Raw genomic sequence first — 16,404 nt, 5'->3', positions numbered from 1 at the left:
TTGCAACTCCTGAACTCTGTGTTGCTGAAGATGAGCGACAGTTCAGCACAGGCCTGCGCCCTGCTGTCTCCTATCTCTTGTATTGAAGAGGAACGAACTGCACATGTCAAAGTTATAACGAGAGTCAATCATAGACTGTATATATAGTGGACGTAGCATCTGGCTCCAGAATTGAAGCCAACCCGGAAGTGTCAAAAACTTGCAATATCACGCTGTCCGCTAGGGTTGGCTCCAAAAAGCTTTTTCTCCATAGACCCCAATTCATTTTTGGAAAAAATACAATTTGATAGACTGATTTTCTACAGCTCAGGATTTTTTTCCCGTTAGTTTTCATGGTCAAAATGAGAGATCAGGTGGCCGATCTTAAAATAAATCAATACTGAATTTTAAATAAATCGTTAAAGTTGGCGGAGACAGGGGGCGTGGCTATACTTGATAGACAGCAACAGAAGCCTCTGCGGTAAAATGTGGGCGGGATAAGAGAGTTCTCAGCCAATCCTGCCCCTAGTTGCTCTCCGGTCCAGTCTGTTTGATGACGCTTTTTATGTCACTGGCTCCAAAAAATCCAAAACGGCGACCAGGAAGTAGCAAAATCCGGGCTTCATTTTCTCGGCGTTGAAACCAAAGGTTAGTTTACGCCTGGAGTCAATGGGGAAAGATGAGTGTGCCCCGGCCATATATGTCCACTATTAGTAATTGTAGACAACGTCGGACGTTTCTAAACTGACTTTTTAATACAAATTATACATTTTAGTAACTCTCTACAGGCTCTATTATCCATTTTGCTTGTTAAAAACATAGGATATACATGTAAATGTAATTTTAAAAACGTTTTATTAAAGGAAGGGCTGTGACTCTACATCAGGGGTGTCAAACTCAGTTCCTGGAGGGCCACTATCCTGCATGTTTTAGATGTTTCCCTCTTCCAACACACCTGATTCAAATGATCAGCTTATCATCAAGCTCAACAGAAGGCTGATAACGAGCCTGATCATTTGAATCAGATGTGTTGGAAGAGGGAAACATCTAAAACATGCAGGATAGTGGCCCTCCAGGAACGGAGTTCGACACCCCTGCTCTACATGATGTGAGACAGAGGGGGCGGCACCCTAGCGCCCTCTATTGACCAGCTGCCCCTGGTGGCTTGAGACATCAATACCAACAAATGGCAAAACCCTGTAAATGGCTCTTCAATATGCACATAATGGCAACACTGAGACAAAAGCTTCACATCCCAGAAACAAATAAATCCTGAAATTTCACCATGAGCACATATTGTTCCAACTTAACCTGTAACCTCTCTAAATAATACAGCTGCTAGTGACCTTGCCTTGGGAAACAATGCTAGGTCGCTGCTGAAGGTAGTTAGCCTGACACGCTAACATTTGCAGCTCCTGCTAGCGTACATAGACATGTGGTCTAATCCTCTAATCCATTCCTTGCACTTTTGTTTATCTCACAAGCACTTTCGCCACAGCTCCATGCACAATGCCACAAATCCAAACCGTGACACGTCTGCTGCTACAGCGGCTTAACTATGGTTGGACAACGACTGCTATGGGGTGTGGTTTTGCTTTCACATTTTCAGGCTTGTTTTTGTGCATTCCCAGCTTCTGTGCCCCATCTCCCCTCCTTTGCATTGACTCACTTCAGTATTTCCTTGGAGTGGCCGGTGTTTGAGCTCTTTTTGTCAGGCGTCCCGAGGCAGCTCGACTTCAGCAGGGTGTGTGGTCCCCGGTCCAACATCATGGTGGAGGTTGCCGTGGCGATGACAGCCACTGCATCACGTACCCTGGCCTCGATGTTGTAGTCCCATTCGTCATATGACACAGAGATAAGCCCTGGGAGAGAGAGAGAGAGATGAGGTGAGAGGAATGGATGTATGGAAAGAGAGAGGGAAAAGAAGAAGCAGAAGGAAATATAAGACAAGATGAAAAGGAGGGGGAGAGACAGAACAGTGTGAGAAAGTGAGGAAGGATACAAATAGGCGGAGTGCCGTGAAAAATACCCAGAGGGGGAAAAGATATACAGAAATGGAAACACTTAAGAGGAGGCTGAAATGTGACAAAACACAGACAAAATTAAGAGAGCAATTATATCTACACTGTTCTAATTTCTTCTGAGCCAAGTGCCACCATTCACCTAAAACATTCTCATACAGGTTGGGGGAAAAAAAAGCTGAATATGGATGTCGGTTGAGACTCTGATCATCCCTCAGTTCACTCTGTTATGCTTGGCTTTCCAAGAATGAGAAACTGCCGGCTATCGGATGTCAACATCCATTCCTCACGCCATAAACGCGTGTGCTTTCAGGTCATTTTCCACAACTGGTTTGGATTATGTGTTCACATTTGAAACCTGTAGTGTAAAGGTATTGGAAAAAGACAATCCTGCATTTTCAGCCAGCGTTTATGTTCCTACTGGTTTCAGTTTTAAAAATCTAATATTTTATTTACCTGCTCAAGCAAATGGCACGACAGGAGAAAATGTAAATGGTGAATGAAAGTATTCTTGGGCGACCTACTGTAAAATGACCTTGTGCCTTGGAGAAATATTTTCAAAACAACATCTCTGGAAATTCAGTCAACAATGGACTCCAGTGGGACAAAGCCACAGAGTATTATTAGAACAGAGAGCCACAATACATATCTAATCACATTCATGAGATGCTGCAAAATGAGTACACATCAAATGATCAAATATGATGAAATTCGCGCCCAAATAAATTATAAGCTTACTTAGTTGAGGTTAACAGGAATCAGTATGCATCCCTTCACTCACTGCCAAAGTGCACTGCAAATACACTTGGAGAGCATTTGCATATATGCAAACCAGCCCATCTGTCACTTGTGCCCACACTTCAGTGCAAAGTTCTTCGAGAACTTGCCACAGAATAATGTAATACAAGATAAAAAGACGGGATCGGTAAATAGAAATTAAAAAATGAGACGCAGACATTTTCAACACCATTTTTCATTTAAGTTCTATAGCATTTGCTGTTTGTTTAAATTGCAAACAGTGATACCTTCTTTCCATGGATGCAAACTGGGGGATAATTCTGCTTTGGTTCAGCTTGCAAGCCCTCTAAGAACCGATTTGCTTTTCCACAGGATATAGATCCACCATATAGTCACGTTCTTATGTCACTGTACACGTCTGTTTAAACGCCTGGCTCATTACTTTGAACTTCTATCGAGTGCCTTAGTGCAAAGAAACAGTTTGTCTCTCCCACGGACCACTGTTGGTAAGCCGCTGAGGTCATTATTCGTCTCATTTTGCCCGCCATTTGGTGTTTTAATATCACCAGGCAGCATTGATAAACGACACTGCAAACGGCAGTGAGTGCGTGCGAATGCCTCTCTGTGCACCGGCGTTTATGAACATCAGCTGGTGATATTAGAACATCGAACAGCAGAGAAAATTAGACGAATAATGACCTCATCGACTTTTCACGCAACGGTGCTTCAATTTCACCCCAGTACTGAAGCTCAGGTTTCTCCTCCTCATCTGAGTTTTAAAAAATGGGAAAGTTTGAGCTGGTTTTGCTGGTCACAATAATCCTGGCCCTGGCCAATGACGTAACAACTGGTGGTGCAACATGCAAAATGTTGGGACCGCTGTGGAGCCGTTAGCTGGCTGTGGAAATGTTAAGAACTGACTCCAGATTAAATACTTTCTCTTAACCAGCCCTTGACCTTCCCTTATCTCCAATATTATGATTCCGGATGTCAAGTGTAAAATCTTTCCACTGCTAAACTATAAATAGATGATTCTGATGGGAAAAAATGAACACATTAGTGAAAAGTCTGGCAGCATCTACAATATATATGAAATGATGTGTCTGATGCAAAAAGTCATCGGTGGGATTGTGTTTAAACCCAAAATAACCCTAGGCATCCTATATCCTCAGGCATTTCAGGTAGAAAAGGAAAAACTCCCACCCAAAACATCTTTGCAACGACACAAAGCAAGGTTTATTATTTCTAAAACTGCTAGTATTACAAATAGATGTTGATGTGACTTCGATTGCAAGCTTTAATTAACCGTCTTTTGTTCAGTTAAAAATGGTAAGATACTTTAAAAAATGTGACGTCTGTTCAGTTCTGAACACCTCTCACTGATCTGGTGTTTGTTTGTACCTGTAGGGAAGACAGAGGGGACATGGTCTGCATCACCGGCCACCAGCGACGGCACAATCCAGGTGAAGCCGTAACCTGTGAGGCCCACAGAATGAGCCACCTCGAAAATAGTGCTGGCCTCCTCCTTTGTGCAGTAGAGGAGAATGACAGGACTCTGCAGTTTCTTCAGCTGGTTCTGGATCTTGGAGTCTCCATCATCCACTGACATGTCCAGTAGGAGGACTTCTTCTAGCTCCCAGCCTACAAAGCTGTTCTCGATGGTGCTGCGGACCTGGAGAGAAAAAGGAGGAGGTTATTTGAAAAAGTGTGGGCTGAACACTTGCCGTGGAGCTGTGAAGGAGAGATACTGGAACAAAACTGACTGAGATGTCTCCTCCTCCAGCCCCCAGATTGGCAAACAGTTTGTCTTTACACATCTCTTTGGAAAAGGCAGCAGCTTTATTTAAAAAAAAAAAAAAAACACTTAACAAGAGCAGGATTAGGTAATCTTTTTCCCCCAAATCTCACGGCTACATTCTCACACATGGAACGAAACTCTGGGAAATAGAGTCAGGCTGAGATTTTTGTGGTGACCTGTAACCAATGCGGCAAGAAGTCATTTTAAGGGCTCTCTCCAAATTTATATTTGTGGATCTTTAATTTGAATGGGGCATTTAGATGAAAGAAATATTTTAGTTTTGTGTTTCAGGGTCAGAGAATAATAACTGTCCCTTAAGGAAATCAATTCAAAGGGAGTTGTATAAGTTAAACAACAGACAAAGCAAAGCACTTTGTGTGCAGTATATCCCATTACAACACTTTTGTTTTTGCAAAGATGAGGAAAAAAACTTTGATCTGTATGTTTGATGTTTGCTTGGGAGAGGACAGTAGAACGGAATGAGATTTTTGATGCTGGTAATAAGTGGCCACAGAAATATGAACTGATTTATGTTTTTCTCGCTGCTGAAGTCACTGAGGCTTTGAGCTGTTTGTGTTGAAAATGTTTTGATGGAGTATGGACAATAAACGATATCAGATGATGTTAGTCAGTTGATATAAAAGCACTTTTCAGATAAGGGAAACACAAAGAATGCTGTGATGGAGGTCAGGACTGAAGAGGGCTGCAAATGAACAAGTGATTTAACTGCATCAGACAAACTGTATCTCCGTGTGATAGCTCTCATGTCTGAAGTGAAGCAAAGTACACAGTGTCATTTGCTGTTAGAAACTGATTGATTCTGTCTCCATGTCGGGGATAAGTTAAAATTTTAAGTAGAGGTGTAATGATCCAATTTGGATCATTTTATATTTACTATTCGCCTATGCCTGACATCATTTTCCAAGATAATACACACTTCAAGTATTCTCAATTTGCTGTAGTATCTGGTTGCACCACCAGGTGGAGCCTCTTAATGCTTAGTACTGTAGTGACTTGAGGAGGCGGGCACTTTGATGTTGGTAAGTGGAGAGTATTGTGGTAGTTTAGCTAGTAAAAGAGCACTGTGATAAAGACCTTGGCTAGGAAGCTTAGTGACCTCAGGCCAGTGAACAAAAGCTTAATTAAGCTAGGATAGGACAAACTAGTTATTATATCCCAAAGAAACATTTGACGGTCATTTACTTGTTTTGTTGTTTGTTTTTTCCTGTTTCTGCATGACAACTGATGTATACAAAGAACTGTGCATAAGTTTATACCAATCAGTTAAAGATTATTCCAAATTATAAGTAGTTGACAAAGGTACCAGTGTTATTCTACATGTGTAAAAGCACACAGCTTTATTTATCAGGAGATGCCAGTGTTAATCCTACTGCTGTTTGATGCTGATAAAATCCAAGCAAAGACTCCTATAAACAGCTGGAAGCAACAGAACCAGCTTCAGTACCTGTTAACACTTCATCTCAACCCTGATTACATTCATTTCATTATTGGTGAGTCTCATTAACCTGGCCTGTTAAGAGTCTGCAATACAGTTTATTTTAAGGACATTTTGGTCTGTAATGGATGTGAAACTGTTTCTAAAATTCTGTCATTTGTGCTCTCTGATACTTTTAGATCAGTATTTGTTCTGAAATGTGTAAAAAGCCTGACACAACTCGCTTTGCATAACTTGAACACATGCCTGTTTCTTAATGCGATGGCAGGCAGTTCAGACTTGCACTGTGTTGAAAGTGATACTAAAATGTTATTAGGTCCGACTTAGTAAGCTTCCCGTCGCAGCTTTGACAAAAAAGTGAGCAGGGTGCTCATTTAGGCATGAAGCCAACAGAAAGGAGTTCAGGTCTGAAAGGGGCAAAAGTCAACTTGACAAGTATGAAAAGCTCCTCAGAGGAGTATGGGCACTAAATATCCTCTTTCACATTAATATGCAGGATGCTTTTTTTCGTTTAAACCAGATTGTTACTTTAACTTTGTTCAAAGGAAAGACACTGTCATTGCTGCAATATTAGCACGAAATATGATTAACCGACTTTCAATAACTTTTCTATGCTTCGCAGATGTGTGTCTGATGTTCAAAGTTACTCACGATCACATACCAAGTCCTTTAAAGAGTCTGCTCTCAGCCCTGGAGATAAGGAGCCTGAAGTGTCAGTGAGCGACTGGATTTAAAAGGACATGTTCAGACAATCTGCCTTTTCCATTAAAGCAATCAGAAAATGGAACTAGCTATCCACTTACTGTATATCAAACTCTGCCAAAGCTTGTAATTTTCAAAAGCTTGAAATCATGACTCAAAACCAGACAATCATGTTCATAGAAACTGTTGGTTTTTTTTAGGATCATTTCACTAAGTATACATATTTCTCAATAAATAAACTGCAAAATAAAAAAAGGAAAACTATGAAGATAAAGATGTACATCTTATCAAAGGAAGCACAGTAACGTCAGGCCTCCCATAATGGGTCCCCAAAAAACAAAAGTAATAATATCTAATGTGCCTGGGATCCAGAGCAAAACCGAATCTGTCATTTGAATCCATGGCTGAAAAACTTTACGGCCATTAGCTTTATAACTAATAAGCATCCTGCTGCTTCTGGAGTCAGTTCTTATCAAAGGAATACATTTATCTTTGCATTATTATCCCTCCTTATTTTGTGGCCTCAACTTATTGCCAAGCCATATATTTCACAGAAAGGTAGTACATTTATCTTGACTGTAGAGAAAACGTGCTGAATACTCAGTAAATATTTTACATTTATGTCCTCACCAGAGTGCTGAGGTGTGTTTATTTACCTTGTTGACAAAGTCCTGGTAACCGGGGTAGTATGTGGTGACTATGGAGAAGATGTACCAATCGTATTCCTCCATAATGTTCAACATGACGGAGGCCTGCTGCTCGATAGATGGCCCAAACTGGAAAAACATGGAGTGGTCGTCCTGGAAACCAGAGACACAGCCAATCAGCAAACAAGGTCATGAGTCATACAGCATGAGAGAGAACTGGAAGGTAGGGCACAGATGATTATGGAGCGTGTCCAGCTCCTGCAAGCCTCGGGAACAAATATAGTCTTGTTTGTAGCTGAGTTTTCCATTTTTCTGTTCATGCTCTGTGACTGCACGGCAGAATATGCAAGGATACTGCAATATTTTTCATTAATATTAAGTAAGTATGATGTTTTACTCCAGTGCAACAGTTGCACTACTTATGAATATTCAGACACAGACAAGGTGACATTCACTATCAAAGAGCCCTCAGAAAGCTATCTTAGCACATTTAGTATGCTACAGAGAGCTCAACAGGAAAGATGGTTCAGTGACATTTACTGTAGGGTGTCAAAATTGGGGTCAGATATTTATGTCAAAACATTTTCTTCTATAGGAAGTGAGAAAACAGACACAGAATAAGAAGCTCTCGAAGCCTGTTTGGTGGCATGAAGTGGTCAAGGGCAGGTCAGTCATCCATGTAAAACTGCCAAGCAGCTCATCGGGACACAAAAGTCGAGATGGATTATTTGCAAATGTTAAGTAGCTAAAGGCGACGTGGAAGAGAGGCTGTAATGAGAACAGCGTCGTGTCAGTGGTGTTCAGTTCGTCCAGGATGAGACATACTGTTGAAAGATGGCTGGAGGTGTTGGGTCAGGCTTCAGCACTGGCAATTTTTAAAAAATATTTCACAGTCTACACATAAAATGTGTAGATTCAAATGAGTCAGATGAGAACATTAACACCAGCGGTTTGACTGAGGCCAAAATAAAATGAGATCAAGAGGCTAAAGCCTTGCTGGCATCCCCTTGAGCATGGACATGAGTACAACAGTTCTTTGAGCTAAATGTTAATATCGCCATTTTAAAAGGGTGTCATGCAGTTTTAACATTTACTACTAATTACCCATAGGCAGATGTCTGAAAAAGGCTACCAAAAACAGCCTGAATTAAAATATATACACATAAAACAAGTATATACATACAGTATGTACACAGCCTCAGGCAACATCACATCCTACTCTAGTCATGGACTTAATTAACTCTGTCTGTCCAGCATTTGAAGTGGTGTCTGCAGTGGAGAAGGCTGCATTGGGACCCTTGTTTTTACGCTGTTTCAGGTCCACATGGATGACAATAAGAACAAGCGTTAAGTTTTATTTGTTTGTGGTTGGGGTGGGTGTCATGTACAGTATATCTTTTTAGCTTTTTATATATATATATATATATATATATATATATATATATATATATATATATATATATATATATATACTACTGTTCAAAAGTTTAGGCTCACTCAGACAATTTCATGTTTTCCAAGAAAATTCACACTTTTATTCATGTGTTAACATAACTGCACAAGGGTTTTCTAATCATTTTCGCCTTTCAATAGGACTAGCTATCAAACACACACAGGAACACAGAACACAGGAGTGATGGTTGCTGGAAATGTTCCTCTGTACCCCTATGTAGGTATTCCACTAAAAATCAGCTGTCTCCAGCTAGAATAGTCATTTACCACATTAACAATGTCTAAACTGTATTTCTGATTAATTTAATGTTATCTTCAATTCGGTATTTTTGGGTGGAATAAATCTTTAAAACCACAAGTTGTCACTTATGTGACCATCGTTTTACATTGTTGGGTCCTAGAATAGTGATCTTGAGAACTACTATGCAATATTTCCAGATCTAATGACCAAATACAGTCTGGGCACTGGAGTTTATTAGCTTAGGCATCAGCACCATCACCTCACAGCTAGAAGATCCCCGATTCATGTCCCAGCCTGGGATCTTTCTGCATGGAGTTTGCATGTTCTCCCTGTGAATGAGTGGGTTTTCTCCAGGCACTCTGGCTTCCTCCCACAGTCCAAAAACGTGCTCAGGTTAATTGATAATTCTAAATTGTCTGTAGGTGTGAATGTGAGTGTGATTGTTTGTCTCTATTTGTAGCCCTGTGATAGACTGGTGACCTGTCCAGGGTGTCCTCTGCCTGCACCCTAAGCCAGCTGGGATAGACTCCAGTCCCCTGTGACCCTAATGAGGATTAAGTGGTGTATGGATAATGCATGGATGGATAGCATCAGCTCTTCACTTTATGCACAACCTTCCTCTCATTTAACTCTCAAAATGAACTCAAACAGGCATATCAGCCCAAAATATTCTGTTTACACAAAGTCTGTGATTAAAATCTGGGTGAAATCTAACACCCTCAGCAGCACCCAGAAAAGCACATCGGCTATCTCTCACTTATCCCTTGAACTCTGAAATATAATTAAAAGTTAAAGTTGAAGGATTCCCTCTTCACTGCTTATTCTATGTTCCACTCTGGAACAACTGACACGTCCATGCACTGACACACAATGTATGCTTGCAATCAATCAGATGGTCACGTGAATTCATACACATATGGGAACTGTGCATAGCCATCCACATGTGCAATCAGTCATACGTGTTAGTCATGCAGGAGGATGAGCACTCCTCGGGCTAGGTGTGCTCCCTCCACTCTACATCAAAGCTCGTCTCCCCCTTCCTCCACTTTTTTACCCACAGGATGTGCTACCTACTCTTCACTGAAATGATATGGTAATAGCACTGCAGTGTCAAGCGACGGTGGAGGGATTGGCAGTGTTGTAAATGAGGGGGAAGGAAAGTGTGTGCGTGTGTGTGTGGGTGTGTGTGAATGAACTCTGACGTATTACTTACAGGGACATTACATACACTCCACTCGATTCAGGGAGGTAATGAAGGTGAATCCTCACACATGACTGACCGCTAATGCGCCATTCACCTCTAACCTCAAGCTCCCATCAAAATCCAACATTGTCTCTTTTCAGCTTCAACGTGCCAAGTTTTAAATGAATAGTGATGACTGCAACATGCAATTTAGTCTGACATTATTATGTTCCTTATACACACCTCCATCTGTTCACCATGCTGACACCTCTGGCAGGCTTTAAAGGATGACGCTGGTGATATTCCCTATTTCCTCGATGTCAGCAGTTTCCATGAAAGCTCTCAAATGAATTGTAATTGTACAGTGCCTTAAAAAAAACTATTAATCCTTTTTAGAAGTATATTGCTTTCAACATTGAATCGTGGATAATTTAATGTGGCTTTTTTGACAAGAATTTACATTAACAGACTCCTGTCAAAGTGAAATAAGATTCCTAGAAATAAACGTCAGTTAAAAATATGGTTACATAAGGACTCCAAGCCTTCCAATCAGTATTTATTCTTTGGCTGCAATTACAGCATTGAGCTTGTGTGGACAGATCTCACTTAGCTTTGCAAATCCACACTCTGCAATTTTACCCTATTCTTCTTTGCAAAATTGCTTAAGCTCTGTCAGGTTGCGCAGGGATCATTAGTGAACAGTCCTTTTCAAGTCTAGCCACAAATTCTTAATTGGATTGAGGTCTGGGCTCTGATCAGCCACTCCAGAACATTCACCTTGTTGTCTTTAAACCTTTTCTGTGGCTTTGGCTGTATGCTTCAGGTCATTGTGTTGCAGGAAAACAAATCTCCCAAATCACAGCTCTCTTGCGGACTACATCATAGGCCCTCCAGAAAAACACGATTATGCAATCGCATGAATTCCCGCATTAATCACCAAAATGCCGCTGATTATGCGGGGGTCAATTATTTCCCTAAAGACCGCGTAATCCCCGCAAAACAGCGCATAATTCCCGCAAGAATCTCACATTTCCACGAAAAATAAAGAGAACTATGCGGGTCCCGCTTGATTTCACAATTTCCGCATAAAATGAGCAAACTATAACCAATATAAATGGAGTTGTGAGTGAGTTTTTATGTGACGCCCGGCCTGACGTCATCAGTTCGCGCATTCACACTAGAAGCACGAGCTGATGCGGAGCGTGGCGCTCAGAGACGAAAAACAAGAATGGCGAATGCTCAAAGATCACATTTACCTACGAATATTTCAGCCAGAGACCAGGCAAAACAGTACCCAGATTTACTGCACAAAAGTGGAGCGAAACTTTTTTGCACCCCGGGCAACATCGTTCTGGAGCACCGAAGAAAATCAACCTGAGAAATTTGTGAGGAATGTTTAAGTCATGCTTAAGCTGATAATAAATGAAACATTGGCAGCACTTACTGTGATGTGTCTTGCATGTAGTATGTCTGTTTATCTTTATATTGCTCTTTTTCATTCAGTGGTAGCCTGGTAACAGGATGTAGGAGCAGAATCACTTTTTTTTCCCAGTTCTTACATATTTTGCATATTTTTGCATATTTCACAACTTGCATACTTTGCAACTTTCTGCAATTTCCCCGCCTAAAATGGCATAAAAATGCCGCATATTTATTCACATAATCAAGGATTTTAGCCTGCGTTTTTCTGGAGGGTCTAACATCAGTTTGTGTTTCATGGTTTTCCTATACTTTGCTGCATTCATTGTTTACCTTTACCTATTACAGGCTTTCTGGAGCTTTCTTGCCAAGAAGCATCCCCACAAAATGATGCTGCCACCACCATGCTTCAAGGTGAGGATGACAGTGTTTGGTGTATACTAAACTGTCAAGTCTGATGGCCATAAATCTCTATTTTGGTCTCTTCAGACGGAAGAACCTTATCTCGTTGATTTCAGAGTCTCACACGCGTCTTCTGGTGAATGCTAATCAAGATTTAAAATTTGTTTTATTTAACATTGGCTTTCTCTTTGCCACTCTCTCATAAATGTTTGCCTGGTGAAGAACAGTTGTTGTTTGCAAAGTCTCTCCTATCTCAGCCGCTGAAGTTTGTAATTCCTTCAGAGGAGTCATGGGTGTCTTTGTGGCCTCCCTCATTAGTCTCTTTGTTGCACAGTCACTCAGTTTTTAAACACGGCATGCTCTTGGCAGATTTATGCTTGCATCATATTCCTTCCACTTCTTAATGATGGATTTACCTGTACTCCAAGAGACACTCAGTGACTTTGAAATTTTCTTGAATCCATCCCCAACTTATGCTTTTCAATAACCTTTTCAGAGTTGCTTGAAGTGTTCTTCTGTCTTTACAGTGTAATTATAGCCGGAAGAACTGAATCACCAGTGACTGCGCGTTCCAGATATAGATGTCTTTTTACAACAGTCACTTGAGACACATTCACTGCAATCAGACGAACTCCATTATAGTAAATATGTGATGACTTCTGGCACCAACTGGCTGCACCTGCACTGAATTAGGTGAATCACTTTAATGGGAGGAAGGCTAATGCAGTGACTTATTTTTACATTTTAAAGCGTTAATTATAGCCTACAGGTAGAAATCGGTTTCCACTTTGACATGAACGAGACATTTTTTGTAAACTGTTTTCAAAAAAGCCAAATGAGACACAATTCAGTCTTGAAGAGTAATAAAAGGGGGAAACTTCCAAGGGGGTGAATACTTTTTCCTGGCACCGTAACCTTGCAGTAAAGTGCAGTCTTTGCAGCCAGATTATTCTTCTGTGCCACTGAGCACAACTGAGCCACTTTGTTATGCATTTTTCAAGTGACATGCTGCTTTCTAAGAACGAACGTGACCGCTACAGTTAATTTTCAGTCAGGCCCACAAACACAGTTCTACTGCCCTAAATAGCAACCAAATGTGCTCTAAATGTGTATTAATCCACAGCTGAAAACACAAATGCACTGTTTGCTCTTATTTGAGTAATGTCTGCTGACAGTACCAAGCTGCTTGAGGGAATTACTGAGCCTTAAAAAAAAATGAAATAAAAAATTTAAGACCCACTTTCAAGGGTTTCCTCTTTGGTAAGAACAATAGAGTTGGTTAATTGGAAAGCACTGACAGGTGAATGTTTTGATCATTTCATGGGATTTGTATGAAAAACACTGACTAATGGCAGCTTAATCCTTTAAGGGTACAGTACACAAAAAAATTCTTATCCTAGTACAGTTGCAGAGGTTATGAGATATTTCTAAGCAGAACTGTGGGTAGATGAACATAAACAACATCAGCACTACGTCTCAAAAACAATGTTTACTGTAAATAATGAACACAATGCAGTGAAAACATTTAGCATGAGGACCACTTCTTCAGCACAAAGCTGTGGCTATGATTAAGGATGCTAATATCATGGCAAATGTATTCATTCAAGTACTTTGCATGAATCCGTGAGAGCAATAATGTGCATATCCACAGCTGAAAACTGGCCCATGCTAGTTATTTTAAAGGTTTGTCCAATATTCTCAGTTCATATGTAACCACTTTAAACCAGCAGACTAATAAATAAATAAAATGTTCAAACGTTTCTCCGCCAGAATTCTAATCGTGGCTGTGAAGAGAGGGTTTTAAAAACAGCATTTAGACATTCATGTATATTTGAGCAAAAAACTCGATTAATTTATTATGAAACATCCAAATAATTTAAAGAGAACGAGACCTTCTTTTAGGTTTCTGGACATAATTGTCTGAGGGAGGTTTGGTTGCGTGTTAGGAGGATGAATTTGTGGATTATCCAGATTAACCACAGACAATATTTTAGAGAGACATCTCGTTGTTGACTTATTTAAATGTCATTGTTCTATGATGCTTCACAATAAAAAAAAAAAGTACTGATCTCTACTGCAATGAAGCTTTAATTTCTAAAAAACTCTTGGCAAAAAAACAAAACAAAACAAAAAACTATCTGTGAAGCCAAATTAAAAACTGTTTTTTCATCCGGTACTACTGACCTTTGTAATGTCATCTGTTCAGCTCACCTTTTTGTATCTCTTCCTCTTTGTGTGCAGATATCACCTCCGTGCTTTTGAACTTCCTTTTTCATTTCCCTCTAAGACACTCACCTACACAGTATCTTTTTCTCCTTCAACCCTCTGAACTACGCCTTTGTCTCGGTATCGCTTCTCTCCTGATTCTTTTATTTGAAAAATGGGCTCAGAACGGTGTAATCACTTGTGAGGCTAAATCTGCCATTCAGAGGGATTGTGAGAGCACCACTTACTTTATTCTCTCCTTTTGAGATTACAGCTAATCATCATCTCATTCTACTTTCTCTTTCATATCATAATCATTCCAATTTAATTTCTGTCCTTTATTCACATGGCATTAGTGTCCTGATTTTTTTTTTCCATCACTCTCTCTTTTTCTTAACTGCCCCTTTCTCTCCAGACCAAGGGTGAACTGAAATAATAACTGAGGCTGGAAATTTGACTCTTTTCACGCAGATTGTGAAGACTAAGCCTGTTTGTTGCAGTAACAGATACTAGACTGCTTGCAATTTTGGTCACTATGTTAATCTGGTAGTAATGTGGGTTACAAAATACACAAATGTGAGACTGAATCTACAAGTGCTCTCTCCGAATAGATTTTACACCCTCAAAAACTCAATACACAAGCAACAGTGCATACAAATGACTAGACTAAAACTGCAAAACAGCTACTCTGCTCATTATAAAAAGTCAGAATCAGATAGGGCCAAGTCTCCAACGGATGATCTTCAGGCATCGAGTGCATCAACAAACATGTGGACACACATGCATTTTAACAAACCTGGCTCTTAATTGACAAACATGCTTCTTATTCTACAGTATTTAGCTGCAGCCATGTAAAGCTGAGAGGTCGGCTAACTCGCCTCTGCTTGCTCTATTATCGCTGGTCGAGCTGACTGTTCACGACAGGCCAAAACGGCCCTCAGGCCACTGCAAAATATCCTGATGCTCCCAGTGAGCTGTCCGCCTGTGTCCCCAGCCTCACCCTATCTTTTTCCTTTCTGTCTTCTGTTTTTACATCATGTCCGGCAGCTCCATTAGTTCATATCGCAGAGGTGTGAAGTGTCCTGCAGGCTGCACTCTGTGTGTGTCATTACCGGAGCTGCCGACCAGCTCGCTTCCCCAACTGTCGTTATACCTCGCACACTACTTGACCAAGAGCTCAAGAAAGTGGCTTGTCACCAAATTTTCAAACTCTGTTTTTGTGTCTCTTTCCCCATAAGTCACAAGTTAGTGTGTGGGATGTGGGTTATTATGTTGAATTTGTATGGCTTGGTTGGACATGTTGAAAATGACTGCAGGTTGGACAGACAGGAACGTCTCTCTGGTTGTTTAATAAAGGACTCAGATGTGCAACTTAAATTTAAGTTCAATGACTATTTGAGTTTATGTTTGAGACTTTTCTCACACTGATAGAACAGACTCGGCAGACGACAACATGCTGACGTTCTGCCCTATCAGTACTCACTAGTCACTGGTTGGAGCACACCCAGCTACACATCTGGTTCGTGACGCTACAAACACAAAACCGCCACCGCTTTTGTGGGAGTTCCCTCTACAGTAGGTATCTACAGGCTGAAATTTTGCAAATGATGACTCTCAGAACAGCACCAATCACTTAGTTGCAGCTTAACCATACTGTTACACAGTTATTTTAATGAACTGGGGAAACTATGGGCAAGTTGTGCAACCACAACAGAGCTGCATTCATTAACTATTGTTGCTTAATATTGTTTTCTGCTCACACACACCACAGGCAGTTTACAAAGGAGTGATGGCAGATTTACGACGGTCATTTTTAAAATTATTCTCTATATCAGACACAGGTTGACAAAAGAAGCTTCTCATTTCTAGTCTACGACCATTACCTTTGTGATTAATAGTAGATTTGCCCTACTTAACCAGCTAATAAGTTAACCTTATCACCGTTCAATGTTTTGAAACACTGCTGACTTGTTACATACATATTTGATGGCTATGTACAATAAATTGTGCTAAATGACTGAGGTTAAAGTTATATGAGTCACTCTAATAGTCAGCAACTTCACCAGTTTATGATGTTTATAGAAAATGTGGAAATACAGAAGCATTATGTTGAAGTGGAGAGTTTTTTGTCCTTCCACAGATAGAAATAAAAGGCGAAGCT

At 40.5% G+C, this 16,404-nt stretch overlaps 1 protein-coding gene across 8 annotated transcripts in view; it reads right to left on the bottom strand.

The window, feature by feature from the left end:
* grin2bb (glutamate receptor, ionotropic, N-methyl D-aspartate 2B, genome duplicate b) overlaps window positions 1–16,404 on the bottom strand; it is a 116,106-nt gene that overhangs the window by 40,140 nt on the left and 59,562 nt on the right. For all 8 annotated transcript variants that reach the window (XM_022190651.2, XM_022190648.2, XM_051945143.1 and 5 more), the window contains 3 exons: window positions 7,351–7,494; window positions 4,140–4,410; window positions 1,649–1,841 (listed from right to left, as the gene is read on the bottom strand). In XM_022190651.2, coding sequence (XP_022046343.1) covers window positions 1,649–1,841; window positions 4,140–4,410; window positions 7,351–7,494 — 608 coding nt within the window. The remainder of the gene's footprint in view (window positions 1–1,648; window positions 1,842–4,139; window positions 4,411–7,350; window positions 7,495–16,404) is intronic.

This window comes from Acanthochromis polyacanthus, chromosome 3 (genome assembly GCF_021347895.1).
Source record: "Acanthochromis polyacanthus isolate Apoly-LR-REF ecotype Palm Island chromosome 3, KAUST_Apoly_ChrSc, whole genome shotgun sequence".
In the NCBI taxonomy this organism is placed as follows: Eukaryota; Metazoa; Chordata; class Actinopteri; family Pomacentridae; genus Acanthochromis; species Acanthochromis polyacanthus.
The sequence above is the reverse complement of the archived record's forward strand: the minus strand, read 5'-3'. Positions and strand labels throughout refer to the sequence as shown.